Genomic DNA, 23,943 nt, shown 5'->3' with positions numbered 1-23,943 from the left:
GTTTCCTCCCACAGTCCAAAAATGTGCAGGTTAGGTGAATTGGCTATGCTAAATTCCCTGTCGTGTTAGATGTAGGGGAATGGGTCTGGGTGGGTTGCTCTTCGGAGGGTCGGTGTGGACTTGTTGGGCCGAAAGGCCTACTTCCACACTATAAGTAGATTAGATTAGATTACTTACAGTGTGGAAACAGGCCCTTCGGCCCAACAAGTCCACACCGACCCGCCGAAGCGCAACCCACCCATACCCCTACATTTACCCCTTACCCCTATGGGCAATTTAGAATGGCCAATTCACCTAACCCGCACATCTTTGGACTGTGGGAGGAAACCGGAGCACCCGGAGGAAACCCACGCAGACACGGGGAGAACGTGCAAACTCCACACAGTCAGTCGCCTGAGTCGGGAATTGAACCCAGGTCTCCAGGCGCTGTGAGGCAGCAGTGCTAACCACTGTGCCACCGTGCCGCCCATATTAGATTAGACTTACAGTGTGGAAACAGGCCCTTCGGCCCAACAAGTCCACACCGACCCGCCGAAGCGCAACCCACCCATACATTTACCCCTTACCTAACGCTACGGGCAATTTAGCTTGGCCAATTCACCTGACCCGCACATCTTTGTGACTGTGGGAGGAAACCGGAGCACCCGGAGGAAACCCACGCAGACACGGGGAGAACGTGCAAACTCCACACAGTCAGTCGCCTGAGTCGGGAATTGAACCCGGGTCTACAGGCGCTGTGAGGCAGCAGTGCTAACCACTGTGCCACCCATAATCGAATGTAAGTAATCTAATCAAAAAAAAACTCATTAATAAATTACAGTCTGAGTCAAATTCTGAAGCAGCAAATTTTATTGATACGAACTTGCAAGAACAGGTGTCTAACGAGTAAGCATCCCAATCTAAGAGTTACATTCTGATTTATGCTGTTCAGCTGTATCTCTTGGTCCTCCCCTTTCACCCCATTGGTTACTTTTGCTGTAGCATGTAGCCTATCTGTTTACTTCTCCCATTACTCTAAACCTGTCACCCCCTTACTCTTATTTATCTCATTCCTTATTTGTGACTATCCTGGCATAGTTTGCTGTCTTCGTGCGATCATCTTGCCAAACTAAATTCCATCCATTGGCCACATCCCTCCTGCGACTGGCACACTATTCTCCTGTTACTGGTACATCCCGCTACACGGTTGCTCTGCCCTAGTAGTCATAGATAATTCTACCTGTTTTCACTTCTCACTGTTTAGCAGCCTAATTTTATAATATAAGCTTTTGCAGAAACAACACCTGTTCCCTTATTCTGCACAACTCTAGCCCTATACCTTACAGGTACACTACATTGCAAATATAATTTGTGGAGAATGAAAAACAAAGCTTGAAATTCCACGTTCACAGAGTTGGAAATCTACCAAATGAGTGTTTTCATTCCGGCCGTTCAAAAACCACTGTGCCTGTCTGCCAATGGATTGAGGATATCAGCCATTTCTGAACCGATCAAAACATAAGGGAAGAAAGTTATTAACAATGCTAAGGGACTAAGAGAGACAGTGCCACTATGTGTACTGCCTTGTAGTTTGCCTATAGGATTCATCAATTATTCAGCATGCTATACACATCTGCGTACATCTTGCATTGGCAACCATCTTGTCCCTATTTCGGAACTCTCGGTCTTCCAAGTATCTTGTTTCTCCTCTTCAATGCTTCCTCTTGCCAACATTGGCTTAATCGAACAGAGGGTGAAAACAATACTGAATATGGATTTAACAAAAAAAAATCTAAAGTACCAAATACATTTCGTTTTACGTCCTATAAACGAGTCTAGTCTCGACCTGAGTCTATCAGAATGCATAATTTATCCAGTTCTGGACGTCAGAGCATTGGCAAAGAGCTGGAACCCAACGTCCTTTTACTCCAATTAAATTCTGCTCACTTACTTTGACGTGTCATATTTTAGCCTTATGCTGCAACCAGGGAAAGGCAAACAATCTGGAAAGGGCAATATAAGTGAAACAAATTGGGCGGGACGGTTAGCTGTGAACACGGCGCCGAGCCGCCTCCATTTTGCCTTTTATTGAGCGTCTTCCATTTCCCGCTCGTGGCCCTGAGAGTTCAAAAGAAAACCGACCGGGGAAAAGGAGCGTCACGCGGGGCACTGAAAACAGGGCGGGCGTGAATAATTTTTTAAAAACGCGTTCCGACATGCAAACCAGATTTGCTGAAATCGGGCGGTACCCCTCTAACAGGGCTTGTTTTATAATGCCAAAATGAAAAGCTATTTTAAGTTTTAAGACTCGGGCGCGCGCTTGCTTCCATGGAGATGGACAGTTGGTCGGTGACGTCACAGAGGCCGGGCTCGAGCAGCGCCAGAGTCGCCGCCATATTGTCAGGAGAGAGCGGCAGAGGCATCAGACAGGGAAGGTTATTGCTCTCACATATACACAAAGATATAGGTTAAACTTCCATAATTCATAGCAACAAAGATGAGTGACATTGACGAAACAGCCTACGAAGGGAGGGTGAGTGCTGCGAACTGTTTTTGGAATCTGTTTTTTTTGGAAAGGGTTTCAGTAGTATTTTATGTAAGGGGGTGGGTGTGGTGGTTTTTATTTTATATCTACGTGCTCATAAAACATTGAGGATTGAGGCTGCTGCGAACATGAGGTTTAGGCCTAAAGTGGCGCCTTCAGTATGCGGGCGGGTGACTGTCGTCGATCAAAACCTTACTCACGAGCTTCAAGGCCAGAGTGGGAGGAGGGGAAAACTAGTTTGAGATAAATTGACAGCGTTAAATAGAGCAGGCTGACCGTTTTAACTATTTTTTTTTCGCTCCCCTCCCGAATGTTAATGTACAGGTCACAAACTCGGTCACGCAGAGTGGCCTCCGCTTGATAGGCAAAAGCGAGTTGTCCGGTCCCGCACTTGGCGATCTTTTGTCAGCGTCTCGATTGCTCTTTTTTTTCAAAAAAGAAAGAAATTTCCCTCATCGGTGTCGGGACTTTGTTTTCGTTAATAACCGAGTTCCGCTTTTGGCCTTTTTTTAAAAAAGAAAGATCGTTTTGAACATTCATTTAAATCGGGAGAACAAACCGCCTGGCCGCGTGCCAGCGATCGGCGGCCGCTCGCCCCTGAGCACCTTCCGGCGCGCGCCTTCCCGCCCCGTCAGCTTACGCAGGCCTCTCGGGCCGGCGCGCTCCAGCCGCCTGCCTCCGCGGACACTTCCCTCGGTTTCCTTTCTCTCTCTCTCTCTCTCTTTCCCCCCCCTCCCCCAAATCATCACGCTTTCGTTGTCCTGCGGTAGAGATTCCTTTCACCCGCGTTTTTGCGCCGTTAGTTTACAGCGAGAACTCGTTCTTCCTTCACCTCGCAATCCCCGAATTCCTCTGAAAGGGCAGTGATTATGCCTGAAACAGTTTTAAACTCGGAGTTGCCTTGTCTTAATTCGTTGTAAAAATATTGTAAGCCTCGTTCTGAAAAAATGCATTTAGTTTATTTTGGCTGTGGAACCTTTCTAGAGGAGAGTCAGCAAAATCTACCGTACACCATCTTGGAGTGGTCAAAGTTTTTTTTTAAAAATACCTCACAACACCAGTTTATAGTACAGTAGGGTTATTTGGAAGCACTAGGTTTTGGAGCACTGCTCCTTCATCAGATGTTTGTGAAGTGGTAAGTCGATAGGAAGATGCAGCAGTAAATTTTGAGGTAAATTATATATTGGTTTTCATTGCATAAAAAGGATTTGAGTTCAGATGTAGGGATTTCTCCCTGAAGTTATGCAGGGTTTTGGGGAGACCATACCTGCAGGTTGGTCAACCTACGTGAGAGGATAAAATTAGGATAGAGGGAGTGCAGCAAAGGATACTGGGGATGGCAGGATTGCACTGAGAAGAAATTAGTTGGTTTGACTGGGCCCAAATGCAGTCCAGTTTAGAAGAATGTGGGGATCTAATGGAACGTACAATATTCTAACAAGACAGGGTAGACTAGATACAGGAAGGATGTTTTGCATGGTGAAAGTGAGGACTGCAGATGCTGGATTTAGAGTTGTGAGGTGCTGGAAAAGCACAGCAGGTGAGGCAGCATCCCGGGAGCAGGAGAATTGATGTTTCAGGCAAAAGCCCTTTGGCAAGTCTAGAACCAGGAGTCAGAGTTTCAGGGTGTGGAGTAGGCCGTTTGGGACAGGGTTGGCAAATTGAAGTGGTAGGATATTTAAGCTAACATTTTATTTATTTTTTGCTTTTCTTTCTGAGCCATTTTTATCTCCTCAACTTAATTTTCTTTTCTCTAATCCTGTGAATGTAGTCGTTTATCCTGGGTTAGAATTCCAATGGTGTAGACTCATGATTTCCTTTAGAATAGTCCAGTTTAGTGTTGTGCTCCCTATCCAACTATGGGCTTCAGTTTGTGACTTGCTACTTCAGGGACATTGCTATACAGTAGTTGGAATGTAGTGCTAAGAAATACAGCAGTATCTCTTAAAACATATTTGCCTTTGCAATGAAGATATTTTATTTCATGTGAGTGTAGTGCTCAAGGAAATCATGGCTCAGGTCTGCAGTTCTTAAAAATGAATTCGATGCTAATGTTCTAGATGAATGTGGTGGCAGTGACCATTGAGATACCACAAAACCTCAGCATTTCACAATAAATTCATACAGTATATCTTGTAAATAAAAGAATCAAAAACAAGATTTCAAAGTGTGATTAAACAGTGAAAAACTAGGGGGACAGAGTATTTAAACTTTTGATACATTGTGAAATATGGATGTGGGAAGTGATTTGCATGTTCTGTGCACCACTCAATGAAAGTAGGTAGGCAGATGCAACAATAAATTGGAAGGTAAATTATATATTGGTTTTCATTGCAAAGAGGATTTGAGTTCAGAAGTAGGGATTTCTTACTGCAGTTATGCAGGGTCTTGGTAAGACCACACCTGGAGTATTATGCAGCTTTGGTCTATCTAAGAAAGGATAGTTAGGATCAAGGCAGTGCAATAGAGGATGTTGTGGATAGCGATTGCTCAGAGGAAAAATTAACTAGTTTGACTGGGCTCGTATGTAGTCCAGTTTAGAAGGATGTGGGGATCTAATGGAAATTTATAATAGTCTGATAGGACAAGATAGACTGCAAGAAGGATGTTTTGCATGGTTGGCAAGTAAAGAACCAGGAGTCACAGTCTTAGGGTGCAGAGTAGGCCATTTAGGACTGGGTTGACAAGTTTCTTTACTCAAATGGTAGTGAACCTATTGAATTCTCTCTCTACCACTGAAGATTATGAGGCAAAGTTGAATTCATTCAAGAAAGGATCTTTAGATGCTAAAGGCATCAAGGGGTATGAGAAGAAAGTAGATATATGGCAATATAAGGCGAATTAGCTATCATCACTTTAAATTTCCAGAGAGGGTTTGAAGGGCTGAATGGTCTACTCCTGTGCCTAGTTTCTGTTTCTATGTTGAACTTTCTGAGTTTAACAGTACAAATCCAAAAACTTAACCTGGGACCTCCAAAAACTTAACCTGGGACCATTCTGATCAATGTAGGCGGTACTCTACAAAATGGTGCGTTTACTTGTTGAATTATGCCCTCTGATATGTTAATTCTCATGGAAAATTTACAAAAGTCATTCTTGTTCAAGTTAAATTAATATGGACTTCTTTCAATGTCTTTTTATTGTTATATAAGGTAGTTATTGGCCTTATTAAAGCCAGTTTAGGCCTTGAAACATTTGCAAACTTACTGTTATCTCTTGAAAAGAGAATGGACTTGGAAATTCTAAAATGCACTTGAGTTACTTATTTCATTTATATTTTTCAGCTAGAAAGTTGGTCTTGAGACCTATCGGGCTCCTTCTGAAAAATGGGTTCAAAGTTGCCAATACATCATACTCTTATTCCTGGGATTGGCAGGGGACTGCAAGCTACTTTTGGTTTTAAACTAAACTAATATTGGGGATGCAGAATTTAGATAATCATAGTTGAGAAAAGCTTTTGATTCTTGTTTTGTTCAATGATAGCATATCCATTAGCATATCCATAAGCATAATTTTGTTTCAAGAGAAAACAATAGCTGGTATATTGTAACTTATTATCTAGTTTATGTACAAGGTGCTGATTTTACGATCTTCAGTATGACCAATCACATTTTAAAAAGATTTGAACTTTAAAGTAAATAAGATTTCAGCTTTTAGTTTTAACTGAGAATTAAGCATTTATGTTTAAAACTTCAACTATATCAAATAACTGAACATTTTACTAAACATAATTTCCTTTGTAGGCAACTTTACTTTAAACTGTAGAAGTAAACAGTTTCTTGTTGTGTATCACATCACACTGTACGCAGAATTGGCTCTTTATGGCAAAAAGGTCACTTTTCATTTTGAATGGTTTGTTTTTTCCAGCTTTCTTAATCAATTAACTTTTTAACCCCAGTGTTAGCTGAGGGCTACTAGCTGCACCCACCATACACAAATCTTCCAACCTCATTTTAACTACTCAGACTCTGGTCCCTGTCTATATAATGAACAATAGAATTTTCTCTGCTTAAGCTGCCAGGGTGGCTAGTTCTCTTGCTCCCTATTTTTCAGTTGGCTACAGACCTCACGACTAAACTACCAGCTACAGCGTGAGATATTTCTGAGCTTATTGAGAGGAGTGATGGCACGAATATTTTATATATTGAGATATTAGTAAGTAAAATGTCTGATTCCAATTAAGAAGTCAAGGGAAATTGGGAATCTACACTCCAGCCATTCAAAACTGTTCTCTAATGCCATGAGCTATGTGTTAATGCATTGGTTGGAGATAATTTGACACCTTTGTTAATCTAGAGTCAAAGTGTGTGGTGTTGGAAAAGCACAGCCGGTCAGGCAGCATCTGAGGAGCAGGAGAATCAGCATTTCAAGCAAAAACCCTTCATCGGGTCCTGATGAAGGGCTTATGCTCGAAACATCGATTCTTATCATCAGATACTGCCTGACTGGCTGTGCTTTTCCAGCACCATGCTCTTTGATTCTGACCTCCAGCATCTGCAATCTTCAGTTTCTCCACATTTGTTAACAACATTATACAGTTTCACTCATTTTTGTTACTGGAAGAATAGTACAGGGGGATTTTTTTTGGAACTTAAATACAAATCCTTCCATCTCAAATATTGCCAATCTGTTAGATATTTTTTGATTAAAACTTTACAGCCCGAGTTCTAGAATTCTCTCTCAAACTATCTTCTCTAAAATACCTCCCAAAAAAATACATGCGCATGTACATATTTAACCAGATTTTTTATGTTCTGTCCTCATATCATAATAATTGGCTTTGTCATTTTTGGTAATATTCCTGCTATTTTATTGTTAGATGGTACTATGTAAGTATAGGTTCTTGGTAGCTGTGCCTACTTCTCATTAATATTAGGATACTTGTGCATTAAGGCAGAGTGTGTAATAATGTATACGTGCATCTAATATCTTTGCTGTTTCTTCCTATCACCTGCAATTTTGTTTTCTTTCTGCTTGTTTGATTTTGTGACATTTGCCATGAACTGAGCTGTTGATCACTAGATCTGCTGTTGCTGGTCTTCCCACCTTACTACTCATTTTGCTTGGAGATTTTTGACTTCTTTTCAAAAAAAAATTCTTCAAATTGGCATTACAAAAGTTCTTTCATACCATTTAGAAATTTGAGGTGTAAATGCTAAGCATTGTCCTAACTCAACCATTGGCAAATCACTTAATGTAAATTGCTACCCCAGTTAGAAAAAAAAATCATTATTCTTATAGAAAAGTTAGTTTGTATGTATTAAGAAAATCTGAAAGAAAATAAGTTACAACTGGGCTACTCAAAAAGACTGCTTTCTAAATTAAAAAAAAGTACACGTTTCATAATATTAGTTTATGCATTCTTCTTGGGTAATTGTCTTGTGCGATGAAAGTAAAGTTGGGGCATTTGGCTAATGTGTGACCAGTGTGTGCGTGCAAGCAAGCAAACTGAATTTGATGGCTAGATTGTATGGAGTGGTATGTTTACAAAGTTTCGTGTGTTTTTTGCTATAAAGTTCACACTGCAACATAAAAACTGAATTGTGCACATATCTTGATATAAACTGAAAGATAAATTAGTGATCTCATTTTGTGAAATGGGTAAACAGCTAGCTCAGTCTTTAAATAGTCGAGTTAAACTTATGGATTTAAATCATGAGATGCAATAACCTTTGTTTCCATCCCCATAACTGATACAATTTAAAAATCAATTAATAAAGTATTCCTTAAATGGGAATCTTGATTAGTATTTTAGGAAGCTTATTCTATTCTTGCAGTTTATGCAGTTGCATTGAATTGCGTGTAAAATCTTTAGGGGCTGTCTGTCATTGCAATCCTAGGAATCTCATAATGTTTGGGGCCTTAAATTGAAACACTGACCAGTCTACAGTAAATGAAATTTGGTCCCCAATTTGCTGGGGATGTGGGAATGTCCATGCAACTGTATTAGTATGGTTTCTTATCTTACGATTAGTTGGGATAGAGAAGAAATTTCATCTTGTATCTAACCTGATTATACTTTGACTTGGAAGTCCTTAGTACTGTAATTTTAACTGCAAAAGTTGGACCGGGGAGGGGGGGTGCTGCAGAATTTTGTTGTGCCATTGGATTGTAAATTCCCCTAAAGTAACTAAATATCTGGGCTGGCATTTTGTGCGTAGTCAGCTATGTTCTATGTGCATAGTGATTGCAACTGGCATGTGTTTTCCAAGAGGTTTTATTTTCCATGAATCATTTTAGCCACCAATTACTGGTATACTTCTTATATTTCTGGAAGCAGTTGAAAAGGATAGTATTTGTTGGTTAATAATTTTTTTGTCTTGGACATTTAAAGAAAAGATACTCGTTCTGAATCAGATTGAGAAGACACCCATGCCACCCCCAGTCTTAGTACTTTGCTGATTGCCAGCTAATGTTAAAACTTGTAATGGGAACTGGAATTTAATACTTCACCTTAAAGTTGGAAAGGCATGATTTGCTTTTCTGTGATGAGGAGAGACAAATTAGTTTGAACGTGAGGCTGGGTTGCAGTATTGTAACTATTTGAGCACCTGTTGTACCATGTTTGTTCATTAAGGATAATAGAATTCTTGTGTTCCTGGCAAATTTTTAAATTAATTCCATCCATGCATTTTTAGGTTAGACATTTTTATGCAATACTTAGCTAATGGTGAAAATTCATATTCCAGAAAATGTTTTAAATATCAAATCATCATGCTTTGTGCCAGGCAGTACTGCACTTTTAAATTTTTCCACTTTTTGTTTGGAAGCGAAGAGGGGAAAAAAATTAGAAAATCAAGGCTGATACTGGCATTTTCATTGTAGCATTTTAAAAAATTTTACGTACTGAGTAAATTAAGTAAAGCCACAGGAGTATTACTTGATTCAGGCATTTTATCAAGGAATTTTTAAAATTAAAAATAATGGAATTATTCCACCTGCTGGTCTTTAGTTAGAAAGATGGTAGGCTGTAGTACAAATCCAGCAGATTGTAACCCCATGCTTCATCCTACTGAATGTTCTTTTTCCATTAAGGTTAATATTGAAGAAATGGAAGAGTATTTTCCAAGAATGTGGAAGAATAATCAAGATAACAGAAGGCTAATCACAAGTATTGCAGATCAGAAAATAAAATTTGAATGGGAAATGAACAGAAGATTGGTCAGATAGAAGAGCTTGCTTTTATAAGGCATTAATGAATTGTTTGAATTGGGAAGAATACACGGAGTATGAAAACTCTGAAAATGAAGAAATGAAGAAAATAGAAAGCAAGAGTGAACTAAAATTAAAAGAATCTGGAAAATTAAGAATCTGGAAAATTAAAAGAATCTGGAAGATTGAATGTGTCCTAGGTTAAGTAATGTATGGTTTATGTTCACGTGTCTGTATGCTCAAGTTTTAGCATAAAATGCATGATTATTTATGAAAGTTTCATAGAATGTTGGTGATTAGGTATATATGTAGGGAATGTGTATTCTTTAGGAATGTGCAGTACTTACTATGGGCTGAACTTGTTTTAGCAGGGGTCAAAGTGATATTAGTGAAGGATACCTAACCATTTTGGCCCTCTGCTACTTCCTCAGACAGTATCTGAATTATAGTTGGAACACTACTAAGGTTTAACAATTCTATATTTTGTGTAGTTCAATAAATAACTTTGTTCTGTCGTGCCAGGAGTCACGTTCACCATCCAAATCTCCAAGCGGGAGTGCTGGCCGTGTAAAATCAGAAAGCCGCTCTGCATCTCGCAGCCCATCTAGGGCATCGAAACGTTCAGAATCACGCTCTCGATCAAGGTCCAAGTCAAGGTAATTATTTAGTGGATAGGTATGATATGCATGGCAGGAGTTTTTTTTATTAACTGTCGGTCCTAGTTTTTTGTTTCTGCTTTCCGTTTTTTGTTTCCTGAGCCCCTCTTTAATCAAGGCCTAAGCTATCTCCCAGGCTAACAGCTGCATTTTCCTGTGTGCCAAATCCAAAATGCTATATGGTGCAGTCTGTCCAGTAATACTCACTGACTTTCATGAAAGGGTCAATGCCTTTGTTTCACGCTGCAAGGGAAGCTGACAAAAGAAAAAAAACCTGATTTTGGCCAGTTATCTACCCTGTGGTGAATTTATTTCTTGATTATTGTTTCATTCTCTGTCTTGGAATACCTTTTTTTAGCATCTGATGAGTAATAATCTTAGAATCATGCTGTCTTCAAATGCCTGTTTGTTTTCCTGTTGCACTGGTACAATGCAGGGTATTTTGAATTGTGTTGGAATTGAACAGACTAGTTATTAGAATATTGCATTGCGTAAAAAAAAATCAGTATGGCCATTGTTAGCCAGAATGCAGGCTTACTACAGTCTACTGTCATATTATGAGATACTTTGAGGCACAGTTCTGTGTTTAAATTTGAGACAAAAGTTGAACATAGTGTGTGTTTAGGTTAATGTAGTTTCTTTTGATTCTTGTGGTCAAGATTGGTCAGTACATTACAGAAGAGACAATATCTTTATTTTGCGATCTGCGAAATAATGTTCTACCCAAGATATTAAATCTTGGATTTTAGAAATTAAACATACTGACCTTGCTTAGTGTCTATTTTCCGGTGTGACATAAGGATGGTAAACATGCCACCTCCATGGCTGTATGATTGAGTTAACAATTTTTGATTTGTACTCAGGTGGGTTAGCTTTGACCACTTGAAAGAAAATGTTCTAGAATTAATCACTGTTTAAATCTTTTATTAAAGCAAATGGAGCACAGGAAATATATTCACATAGACTTCCATGATAGATTAACCTTAAATTTGCATGCTACATGTTTATGGAAGGTACTAACTCAGTGTTTTTGAAATGTTACCACTAGATCTCACTCAAGAAGACATTCGCATCGGCGTTATTCACGCTCCAGGTCACGATCCCATTCACACCGAAGGCGATCTCGTAGTAGGTCTTACACACCTGATTATCGATCACGCAGAAGGAGCCGTAGTCACTCCCCAATGTCCAGCCGAAGGCGCCATGCAGGAAGTAGAGTAGGTTATAGCACTGCATATATAGTCTCACTTTATTCCTTCACAAATGGATATGACTTGTAAAGTTCTGAAATTCTGAGAAATGGAAGCATGTTTGGAAGTAACTGTCATCAGTTGAGTTTTAAGCAAATTCTATTTCGATCTGGATATGATCTACCAAACAGTTCCATTTCTTGGAAGTCTGATTTCACTGAATGCAAAACAGTGACTTTCTGGTGATTCACACAAGTGATTCATTTGTAGACAATTGTGTGCATCTATAGAATAAAAATGTAATTACTTTGCTAGTGTATAAAATTCTGGGACATTAATGTAGCAAAAACTAAACTTGAAGTGTTGTAATGCAGTAGCATTTAAATTTCTTGCATTGCAGTTTTTTTGGGATGTTCATCAACTGCTGGCTTGGTGGCCACTGATAACTTTGTCATCTTAGCCCTTGGATCTCATTTCATGAGCTGTCTAGGAGTTCAGTCCTTTAGCCGTAGTTGTGAAGTTTTCAATCTTGTCTAAGTTTATGGGCAGTATGCCACCTGATAGTGGAGCGTTCCACCTTTATGGGAGGGGGGAAAACTCATTCTGTCCCTCTTGTCCTACAGACGGGACATGTGTCAGCGAAACACGGAGCGTTGATAGTAGATGTGGAGAAGTCCGCTGCCAGGACTGCCCCATCGTCCCAGATGAAGGATGATTCCTGGAGGCGAACAGGATATGGGAAGAAAGAAGGGAAACTCGGTTCTCAAAACGTAAATTGAAAACTTACTTTCAAACAAGTTAATTGTTTCCAGATATCTAATGGATGTGTTGTGCATTCAGTCTCTTTACAGCAACATGTTCAATAAACTGTTGGAGATCTCACTATTCTGATCCTTAAAAATCCACAAGTGCATAAGTATCTATCAAGTTACAGCTTAGTAATCTGCTGTGTCCCTGTGCTGTCACTCCTTACCCATGTTGATCATGGGATTGTTTATAGGATCTTTGCAAAGAAAGAGGCTTTTCAGCCCATTGTTTGCTGTCATTCTATAAAAGCGTTCGACAAGGTTCCCCATGGGAGACTGATTAGCAAGGTTAGATCTAATGGAATACAGGGAGAACTAGCCATTTGGATACAGAACTGGCTCAAAGGTAGAAGACAGAGGGTGGTGGTGGAGGGTTGTTTTTCCAAACTGGAGGCCTGTGACCAATGGAGTGCCACAAGGATTGGTGCTGCGTCCTCTACTTATTGTCATTTACATAAATGACTTGGATATGAGCATAAGAGGTACAGTTAGTAAGTTTGCAGATGACACCAAAAGTGGAGGTGTAGTGGACAGCGAAGTGGGTTACCTCCGATTACAACAGGATCTTAACCAGATGGGCCAATGGGCTGAGAAGTGGCAGATGCAGTTTAATTTAGATAAATGCGAGGTGCTGCATTTTGGGAAAGCAAATCTTTGTAGGACATATGCACTTAATGGTAAGGTCCTAGGGAGTGTTGCTGAACAGAGAGACCTTGGAGTGCAGGTTCACAACTCCTTGAAAGTGGAGTCGCAGGTAGATAGGTTGGTGAGGAAGGCGTTTGGTATGCTTTCGTTTATTGGTTAGAGTATTGAGTACAGGAGTTGGGAGGTCATGTTGCAGCTGTACAGAACAGTTAGACCACTGTTGGAATATTGCATGCAATTCCGGACTCCTTCCTATCGGAAAGATGTTGTGAAACTTGGGTTCAGAAAAGATTTACAAGGATGCTACTGGGGTTGGAGGATTTGAGCTATAGGAACAGGCTGGGGCTGTTTTCCCTGGAGCGTCGGAGGCTGAGGGGGTGACCTTATAGAGATTTACAAAATTATGAGGGGCATGGATAGGATAAACAGGCATTGTCTTTTCCCTGGGGTCAGGGAGTCCAGAACTAGAGGGCATAGGTTTAGGGTGAGAGGGGCAACTTTTTCATGCAGAGGGTGGTATGGGTATGGAATGAGCTGCCAGAGGATGTGGTGGAGGCTGGTACAATTGTGACATTTAAGAGGCATTTGGATGGGTATATGAATAGGAAGGGTTTGGAGGGATATGGGCCGGGTGCTGATAGGTAGGACTGGACTGGGGGGATATATGGTCGGCATGGACTGGTTTGACCAAAGGGTCTGTTTCCATGCTGTACATCTTTGACTCTATGGTCCATTTCCTCCTGTATTTCCTGTTGCCCTACAAGTCTTTCTCTCTAGATAATCAAATCCCCTTTGAAAAGAATGCTTTGCATCTACTCCACGTACTCAAACAGTGCATTCCAGACTCAGGTGCTATATTGAATTAAAATTTTTCCTCCTAATTCTGGTTCTTTACCAGGCTTGCATTAAGTCTATAGTTCTTGACCCTTCAACTGGAGGGGACAATATTTCCCCAAGTATTCTGTTCAGATAGCTCATAATTTTGAAATGCTGTATAAGCCTTCGCTAAGGAAAAGAACGTTGAGGAAGAAGCTGACATAACAATGTTTCTGGATTGATAATCCAGAAACCCAGGCACCTGCTGACATTTGAATTCAATTTTTTTAAAAATCAACAATAAAAACTGATATAGTGATAACCATTGTCATTTTCATAATTCATCTGGATCACTGATGTCCTTTTTATGGAAGGAAATCTGTTGTCATTCTAGTCTGGCCTGCCTTTGACTCTAGATCTGTTGCAATGTGGTTGATTCTTCACTGCTGTTTTGTGAATTAGGGATAAATAGTAAATGCTGACCTAGCCAGCAACACCCACATCCCATGAAGGAATTTTTTTAAAAAACCCATCCACTCAAGTCTCTCAACTCAATGCAGCTCATTGATCTGAGCCAAGAGCTCAGACCGAGTTCGTAAGTCTGAATGGCTTATTCCTGTGAAGTTCTTGAAACATATAACTGAGTTTGGAATTAACTTGTAACCTACCATTGTTGCTGCGCTGTGAATTAACATAAATAACATTAGTCAATTTCTGTGTGGAATTACCCTTGCTCTTGCCTATTATGTAATTCTGCATGTTTAAATTGGGTATCATCAGCTGTAGTTGATCATGCAGTTTTGATTCTTTCAGTCACTTGTGAATGACTTGCTCACAGTTAAGCGGGTGAGTCCCCAATCCAGCTGTCTTGCCGCCAAATATTATAATTTTGTAAAGTTGTTTTCAGCTAATTCACTTATCAGTATTGAGGTAGAAAGCCCATTTATCCCACTTTCTCCTCTTTCTTCTCCTCTTTCCCCGCCCCCCCAAGCTTACATCATTGATTGCCTAAGTGACTAATACTGAGATGGAAGGGTAATACATTAAAATCAGTCCAATTCTATCCTGAATTTGATCTGCTTGTGGTTTGATGTGGCAGTATGGGAACCGTGGCAGGGCTAACCTAGAGACGCTGCACTGAAGGAACCTGGATTAGGGTGATATTGAATTTGTGGAGTGTGGTCATTGTATTCTATTAACAAATTGATTATTCAGACAGGACCAGTGATAGAACCTATACAGGTATTTAAAATTAAAATTGGTATAGTTCTGTTCAAAATAAATTGCATTTGGCGACACAGGGCGGGGTTCTGTGATAGTAACCCTCACTGCCCTTGTTCTGTTGAATCTCTCCAAGTATTCATAATTTTCTGTGTAAACATTACATGGATACAGCTATCAGTACAAAAGTGTTGAAATTGCATCAGGAGATTGAAAGGCAGTAGTGTGGGGACTTTCACACCAATTTGGAACCAGTTGGAGGGAAAAATAGATTTTGAAAATATTAACTTGTCACAGTGGGGTTTAATTCCAAGTTGTTTTTCTGTGGATTAAGACATGTAGACAGCATATTGAACATATGCAACAGTTGTACTTGGCCCAAGTTGAAAGTTTGAATATGTTTCTGTTGAAGTTGGGATAGGCAATTTGAGCACCAACAGGTAATCCTTTAAAGATTTACTTTTAAAGCTTCAAGTTTCATGTACATGATTCCTTTACTGGAATATTTACTTTCTTCTGGGTTTTCAATTGTGGTTTATTGGCTAACCACAATGGAAGATTAGATTTTCATCAAATTAATAATGTCATACCTATCCTTTAAATGAGCATTGAGTGCTAATGTATTCATATAATCCTAAAATGAAAGACCTTATTGATTCTCTTCACAGGTGACTTTGTATGTAGTCGAACCTAATTTCTGGGAGATGAAATTTATTGAAATTGATCTTTGGAGGAATCAGCATCACTAAATTCTTCAGAGCTATTCGTGCATTGTTTTTTCAGGCTAACCCAGATCCAAACACTTGCCTAGGTGTTTTTGGTCTTAGTTTGTACACCACTGAACGTGATCTTCGTGAAGTTTTCTCTCGGTATGGGCCATTGGCTGGAGTCAATGTTGTCTATGATCAAAGGACTGGTCGTTCACGGGGATTTGCGTTTGTTTACTTTGAAAGACTGGAGGATGCTAAAGAGGTAATCGAAAAGCTCTCCAATAACACATTAGTTTTTTGTTTGTGCTACTTTTATGGTACTGGTGACTTAATTTTATCATGTTTTTTTTTATGTGAAATTGCAGAGCAACTTCTATTGTATGTTTGATGTGAGTTGACTTGGCTTGCTTCAGTATGTTGTGTTTATGCACTAAGGCGCTGGAAACTTGGTGTTATTTGGATATAATTTTATTAGGTGGAGGCAAAGTCAAATTAAAGTTTGGATTTTAAAATTTCTTTCTGCAGGCAATGGAGCGTGCGAATGGAATGGAACTGGATGGTAGACGAATTCGTGTTGATTACTCTATTACAAAGAGGCCCCACACTCCCACTCCTGGGATTTACATGGGACGACCTACTCAGTATGGATAAGCAGCTTCTGCCATTCTTTAAACATTGTTTCAGTTTGTTTTCTTTTTTACTCATAGTTCCTTTTATTCCATATTAGCAGTAGTGGTGGAGGTGGTGGTGGAGGACGTCGCCGCGATTCGTACTATGATCGAGGTTATGATAAATATGATCGATATGATGACCGGGACTATGATTATCGATACAGGTAATGTATTTTACAACATATAAATCGTTGTAGAAGGTCAAATCATAAAGCCCAATGTGTAATATATTTGAAAGGAAGTGTTCTTGCAGCCTCCTCTACATATGTAGTTTAATCAATTCATGGTGGGAAAACCATCTGTTCATGTGATCTAATTATTGGTATGAGTGATTGCTGACACATTCAATTCCCGTGTCATGTGTGGAGCCTGATGGCATTTTTATTTATTCATTTATGGGGTAATGATGTTACAGGCCAGACCAAATTTGTTGCGTGTGCCCAGTTCACCTTGAGAAGCTTGTGGTGAGCTGCTGCCTTGAACTGTACTAAACTTTGGAGTGTAGGCATAGTGTTGTTAGAAGGGGTGCTCCAAGATTTTCACCTTGGGTTATGAAGGAGTGGCAGTGTAGTTCTAAATCGAGATGTTTGGTTGAGCATGAACTTGTCGGTTACCACCCCCACCCCCACCCCCCGGCCCAAGATTCTAAACAGGGAATGATGTTTGCATGCACTAGTACTGTCTGTAGAATTTCAGCAGGATCTCAACCAGTGTCTGCACAGTTTCAGCGGTCTTTGCTTCTGTAACCTAGAGTATATCCTGTCCAGACAGGTTGACTCCTACTTGGAGATCTGTCAACCTTTTAAGAATCCCTAATGTCTTTTTGTCCTCTCTAGTATCAGTATTTTCCACTTTTGCTCCTACATAGACAGCACCTCAACTCTTCTGAAACCGGATGCTAAATACTTGTTTAGTACCTCCGCTGTGCCCTGATGGGGGTTGTTATTTGTTAATTTTCATACCAAATAACTTGATTCCTGAATGAAGTATGTTAATGTGTGCAGACATTAGATAAATGAAACTTAAATGTTCAAATGTCACTGAGAGTAAATCCCTCTCTTTCCCTACACAGTGTTCCAGAGATACTATCTGTACTGCAAATGTTAATAGATAATTTTGATCACCAAAATGACTATTCTTTGGTATGAGTGAAAATCATTTACTGGAGCCATCCAGGAGACAAAGATTTCAATGTAGTACTGTGAACTTAAGTGTGATCATTCAGGAATTTTGTTTCTAAATTTTAATGCCACAGCAACTAAGTCTTCCAATCTGTTTTAATTATAGTAGACGACGATCACCATCACCCTACTACAGCAGAGGATACCGATCACGCTCAAGATCTCGATCCTATTCGCCACGTAAGTACTAAAATAGCGTTAATTGCATTGCAGTTGACTTGAAAATGTGTAGTAATGAATTGTATGTCGAATATTAAAAATAGATGCAGGGGTAGGTCATTTGGCACCTTTTAAACCTGCCCAACCATTCACAAGATCAAACCTGATCTGTTGCAAGCCTCAACGTCACTTTCATGCCAGCTTGTCATAGTCCCCAAACTCCCTGGTATCTTAAAAGTCTATCTACTTGCTGTTTTTTACTTTTGTGATATAACCTGAACACCAAGGTGAGAATTCCAAATATTCACTGTCCTCTAGGAGGAGAAATTCTTCTGTTTTAAATAGCTATCCCCTTATTTTGTCTCTAAGTGTTCCCTCTGATTTCTTATGCCTCTGAGGTTCATGTTAGCAATGACTCCTGGAGCCAGAAGTTATTGCTGCAATCAATGTAAATTGCTGTGTCCGTGCAAAGCTTAGAGGATTATAGGTCATGCATGTCCCTGGTTTGAGATTCTCGGACAAGTGTCTTCTCAACATCTACTTTATCAAGCCCCTCGGAACCTTGTATGTTACAATAAGTCACCCATCATCCTTTTAATTCCTAATGAACAAATGGGTTTGCCATTCTTGATGATGCGTCAATGCCTTCATCCTGTGAATCAGCTGGTGAATCTCTTTGAAATCCCTTGAATGCTAGTGTATCCTTAAATACTGGACTAAGAATGCATGGTCCTCCAAGTGTAGCTTTACCAACACCCTGTAGAGTCGTAACAAGACTTTGCTATTTTCAATCTCCAACCTGTCACAATAAAGGCTGAAAGTCCATTAGCCTTTTGATTACTTCCTGCAACTGCATTCTAACTCTGTCTTTCATATGCAACATCCTAAATCTGTCTGCATTTTTTTGAGGTGTCTCCATTTAATTTATTTGAACTAGTTAGCGTTTTGATTCTTTGTGAAGTGCATGATATAACTCTTCACCATTAAACTCCCATCTACCAATTTTGTTTCCCCTCTCATTCAATCTGTTTATCCCTTGGAGGCTCCATGTCAACACAGTGTGTCCTATCACCTATTCTTAAACTTATCCCATTGGTGATGACATTAGTATAATCAAGCAATTTTAACATTTTTTGAGGGCAGCCAGCAGGGCTGTGGGGGGAGTGGATCTCCTGGACATTAAAAACTATCAAGTAAGCTCACTTCTGTCCTGCGTGAGTGATTATGGTGAGATATCGAAACCACTCGGCAAAGTTTCCCCTTACTAGCTTGCTGGTCTTGGACACAATAAGGACAGTTAGGGAATATTGCCCTAACCGAATAGTTATCAATACTGTTACTATTTGGCAAAGGGAAGGCAATATGGCAAAACATTCTCTCTTACACCTATTGTGGGTAAGCCGTGTTTTTAACCAGGGATGGTAGATTCGAGATTCAAACATTGGGCAGTTAGGGGTGTGTCTTGCGTGGGTGATTTATTTGCGGGAGACACAATGATATCCTTTGACCAGTTAGCACAGAAATATGAGCTTATCTAACAGAGACCTCTTTCAAGATAGGAGTTTCATTTTTTAAAAACTATGCTTTTGACCCCTACAAATCGACATAAATAGGAGGATGCTCAATGCTAAGAGTACACTTTCTGTCAGCACTTGATATCATCAGTTAGAGAGCGGCCCCTCAAATGAGTTTGTTCGACTCTGCCGGGCGTGGGAGAGAGCAGGGTAGCTGAGGTCTCCTCTGAGGCATGGGGAAGATATTTGGGAAGACACAAAGATATCAATTTGCAATTGGACCCATGCTTTACAGTTGAAGATTCTCCACAGGGTCCTCTTGGCTCTGGAGAAATTTAAACCAAGGGTATCTTCGTGTCCCAAGTGCAAGGTTGGTCCTGGCATGCTTACCCATTGTCTCTAGTCCTGTGGTGGGCATCAAACATACTGGAGCGCTATGGTGGGTGCAATTGTGGGGATTTTAAGTGTAAGGGTGGAGAAGGATCGATCTCTCCTCTTTGTGGCCTGTCCAGTGTGTTCCCTGGAGATGTGCATAAAAAAATGTTTCAATATCCTCACTTTCTGTGCAAGAAAGAATATTAAGGTAGGTATCTGAAAATCCCCTGGACCTGTCTGGTTGGCAGAAGATTGTTAAGGAGCATATCCTCTTGGATTTTCTCCTAAGTATGGTACACCACAAAACTGAGAATTTCTATAAGACATGGTGATCCTTTTTGGAGTACCTGGACACAGATTTGCCTGCTATGCTAATAAGGGCTTTTATATAGCTGTAACCGTTGTGCTTTACGAGCCTAATATCCAGAGAGGGGGAACTGCAAACATATGAATGTGAAAATTAATGCACTCAATATTTGTGTGTTTTGTTTGGCTGAGCTGTATTATTATTGCTTGTTATTATTTATTTAGTTAGTTGGAGTTATATATATTTTTAATATACAAGTTTATACATTTGTGTATGAGGAGATCTGTTTGGGTTTTTAACTGTTTTGGTGTTCTTTTGTATTTTGAATTGTATTGTTTTGGATGTAATAAAAATCAATCTATTTTTTCAATAAGTATGTTTTTAAAAGTTACTAATGTAATTATAATTGGATGGTAATCAAATTACTTAATTCTACAATGTGTTCGCTTTGCAGGTCGTTACTGACCAGACTTCTGCTTGCTGGACAACTGTCTGAACATTTTTAATCACCGTGTTACAGTAACTTTTTTGGGAGGGGGGTGCAGGGGGAGGGGAGATGGGTGGGGTTTGGGTTAAGATTTTGGTAGTTGTGCATGATAGTTTCTGTGCCTGTATACTGCTTTGGAAAGGCCATTCTAAAAGCTACTTGCTTGAACTGATTTATGTAGTTCATAACCTGATGTAAGGAAAGGACAGGGCTGGAATTTCATGGTAATCTCTTAATTACCAAGTACTGGTTGTTTTTGAACATGCAAATACCAACAGTCATTAGTTTTGTGATGGTGTTTGATTTTTTTTGTCATGGGGTTGTTTTTGCTGTTTGAAACTGTCCTAGAGTTCTGAGGTGTATTTTTTTTATTCAAAGAAAATCTGATGTAAACCTGGCAAAAAAAATCAGTATATGCATTTTACAAAATAACTATTAAAAATGTACAGAAAGGTAGCCAGTTGTGTCATGTCCTTCTGAAAGAATTCTAAAAAGATTTTGCAAGTTTTGGAACCTATTGATTTAGATGAGTACAAGTGGAAAATTGACTTTCTGCATTGATTGAAAATGTGATGTGACAGAACTCTGTCTTCACAATTGTAAAGGATTACAAGGATTAAATTTTTTTTTTGTTTTTAGTTAACTGTGTATTTCTATATTTTGACCTGCAAGGTAGATCCTGCACATCAACCAACTGCTATAATGTACAACAATTTAATAAAAATTAAAGATGCCTCGGAGGGAGATACTTGGGGTGTTTCATGAATTGCTGTTGGAATATCTGATTTGACTGTCAATAGTGGGAACAATTTCTTGAAATGAAAATTTGTTTCAATTTGGAAAAGGAAACACCAACATTTCCTTTTGCTTACTTTTATAAACTTCCATACAAAAACCTGGCCACTAGTGTTTAATGCTCTGCTTTTAGACAGAATATACCTCCAAGTCTCTGGTAACATAGAATCAAATGCAGGGATACATTGTCAACAAAATTTTCATGACATATAGAGTTCCCATTTACATTGAGAGATCCTGTAACAGATCATTGTGTAAAGTTAATGTTTGCACATATGCTACCACAAACACTTAATACTCTCCAGTATTTGTAATCAACTCTTAAAAGTTTAGTGCACATAGAAAGGGGAACAAAACAAATGGTGAAAAAGGGATCTGCTCAACAAAAGCTCATGTTCAACTTCGCTTCTGAGTGGAGATTGTCTGGTGAATCTTTGTATTGAGAAGCAACACATACTCACTGTTAGATTCCCCCACGTGCACTCAATGGATTGTTTAGATATGCACTTACCCATATATTAAAGCTTGACATTTTAAAAAAGACATAAAATCTATCCTGTTTATACAGAAAATGTAAATTATTTCTTCTAACTTTTAGTTGTTAAAGCACTAGTCTTATCACTCTAATTTCCCTGTACACTGCTGCAATGAAAATATTTACTTACGTTAGAGTGCAGATTTATTCAATTTTTAGAAAATGTTCTGTAATGTAACATTGAGGGGGGACAGGGAAAGTAGTCTATTGGCTGGTTTGTGATGCAGAATGACATCAATGACCGGTTCAAATGCCACACCAGCTAAGGTTGCCATGAAGGAATTGCCATCTCAAATGTTTCCCTTACCTGAAGTATAAATGGAACTTGCATGTTAAATAACCAGTTATATCACCAATGAGCGAGCAGCCCTATAGTTTTGTAACACTGGTGACTTTACAATAAATGTGCAATTAGAACTGACTTTTTAAATCCCTATGTCAAGTTTCATACTGTATACAATGTTGTGCTACAGAGTCCATAATCTTGTTTCTAAATTGTGAACTTGCTTTCTAAGTCCTTTAATGATTTAAGAAGGAATCTCAGACTGATCTTCAGTGAAACTCAGCTGTTAGTTGATTAATGCTTGGAGACCATATTTGAAAATAGTGAACAGTGTGTGCATTCATCTTGCATTTTTGTATCCTTAACCTTTTTTTTGTTTCGTTGCATCTTTCTCCCCCACTAGCAGCACCAGGTTTGTTCTCTTTTGAGTCGGACTTGATGCTGCCATGTATTTTCTTAATATGATTTACAACTGTAACTTTGGAGTGTGCTAATTTTTATAATCAGCTCATACTTTTTTAAGGTTGTGTTTGCACGTGTATAGATTCGTTTTCAACTCTGTTACTGGATGTTCTTTTCTCCTGGAATTTTCACCTGCTTTTGACCACACCCGTGGCTGGTCAGATGCTGTGATGCAGATAATAATTTGTTCAGCTCTTATCAAATTCTTAAAAAATTGCACTGCCTCCATATGAGTATTAAGTTTCTTTAAATAAATCAGTATTTTTGCATTTACCGTTCTACTGAAAGCACTTTTCAGGTGTTCGTCGCTCTAAATCGGTCTATAATATAAAAGAGAATGAACCACACCCTCCTACCATTCTTAAATGTAAGCACAATTTAACTTCTATCCAGTTTACTGATCATTTTTCATTGTGCATTGACACCTTGTATTGAATCAGTGACTCCCATATTTTCTTGATCATCACAACTTTATGGGATAAATGACACCATGTTGGGTATTTCTGTCTCAAGTCTTTTAGGCTTGTCATGCTCAATCTTTTTTGGCTGGGGAGGTGTTAATTTCATGTTCCCACGTGATTACCTTTTATTCTCAGTGTTCATATACTTAAAGTAGTTTCAAGTTCTGATCACTGATACAAGCTGGCACAAGTCAGGAATTATTCTGCTGACGGACTTGTGTACAAAGGAAAGAATACTGAAATTTCCGCACTTTTGAATTGAGAGCACATACTGAAGGGAAGTTTATATAATACAAACTGGTATGTATCATTTGGTTCAAGGTCCAAAGGATATGGTTGAGCCTTATCACTAAGTTCTTGACTATGCAATATGTTTTACAAAGGAGGAAGTGCTGATAAAGGTGGATAAATCTCCAGGACCTGATCGGGTGTACTCGAGAACTCTGTGGGAAGCTAGAGAAGTGATTGCTGAGCCTCTTGCTGAGATACTTGTATCATCGATAGTCATAGGTGAGGTGCCGGAAGACTGGAGGTTGACGAACATGGTACCTATGTTTAAGAAGGGTGGTAAGGACAAGCCAGGGAACTATAGACCAGTAAGCCTGACATCGATGGTGGACAAATTGTTAGAGGAAATCCTGAAGGATAGGTTGTTTATGTATTTGGAAAGGCAAGGACTGATTAGGGATAGTCAACATGGGTTTGTGCGTGGGAAATTATGTCTCTCAAACTTGATTGAGTTTTTTGAAGAAGTAACAAAGAGGATTGATGAGGGCATAGCAATAGATGTGAATATATGGACTTCAATAAGGTGTTCAACAAGGTTCCCCATGGGACACTGATTAGCAAGGTTAGATCTCATGGAATACAAGGAGAACCAGCCATTTGGATACAGAACTGGCTCAAAGGTAGAAGACAGATAGTGGTGGAGGAGGGTTGTTTTTCAGACTGGAGGCCTGTGACCAATGGAGTGCCACAAGGATCATTGCTGGA

At 39.4% G+C, this 23,943-nt stretch overlaps 1 protein-coding gene across 4 annotated transcripts; it reads left to right on the top strand.

The window, feature by feature from the left end:
* Positions 1-2,355: 2,355 nt before the first annotated feature.
* On the top strand, positions 2,356-22,758 carry tra2a (transformer 2 alpha homolog). Of its 4 annotated transcripts, none has more exons than XM_060824686.1 (9): positions 2,356-2,512; positions 10,199-10,332; positions 11,381-11,549; positions 12,146-12,292; positions 15,794-15,982; positions 16,246-16,361; positions 16,451-16,555; positions 17,679-17,752; positions 20,382-22,758. In XM_060824686.1, exons 1-9 carry the CDS (start codon positions 2,477-2,479, stop codon positions 20,390-20,392), a joined length of 981 nt encoding a protein of 326 aa, XP_060680669.1. In that variant the 5' UTR covers positions 2,356-2,476; the 3' UTR covers positions 20,393-22,758. The 4 variants fall into 4 exon arrangements, with proteins under 4 accessions (XP_060680669.1, XP_060680671.1, XP_060680668.1 ...); XM_060824684.1 differs by having other exon boundaries at positions 2,357-2,512; positions 16,448-16,555; XM_060824688.1 differs by lacking the exon at positions 20,382-22,758 and having other exon boundaries at positions 17,679-17,763.
* Positions 22,759-23,943: the final 1,185 nt, after the last annotated feature.

This window comes from Hemiscyllium ocellatum, chromosome 5, assembly GCF_020745735.1.
Source record: "Hemiscyllium ocellatum isolate sHemOce1 chromosome 5, sHemOce1.pat.X.cur, whole genome shotgun sequence".
Taxonomy (NCBI): domain Eukaryota; kingdom Metazoa; phylum Chordata; class Chondrichthyes; order Orectolobiformes; family Hemiscylliidae; genus Hemiscyllium; species Hemiscyllium ocellatum.
The sequence above is the reverse complement of the archived record's forward strand: the minus strand, read 5'-3'. Positions and strand labels throughout refer to the sequence as shown.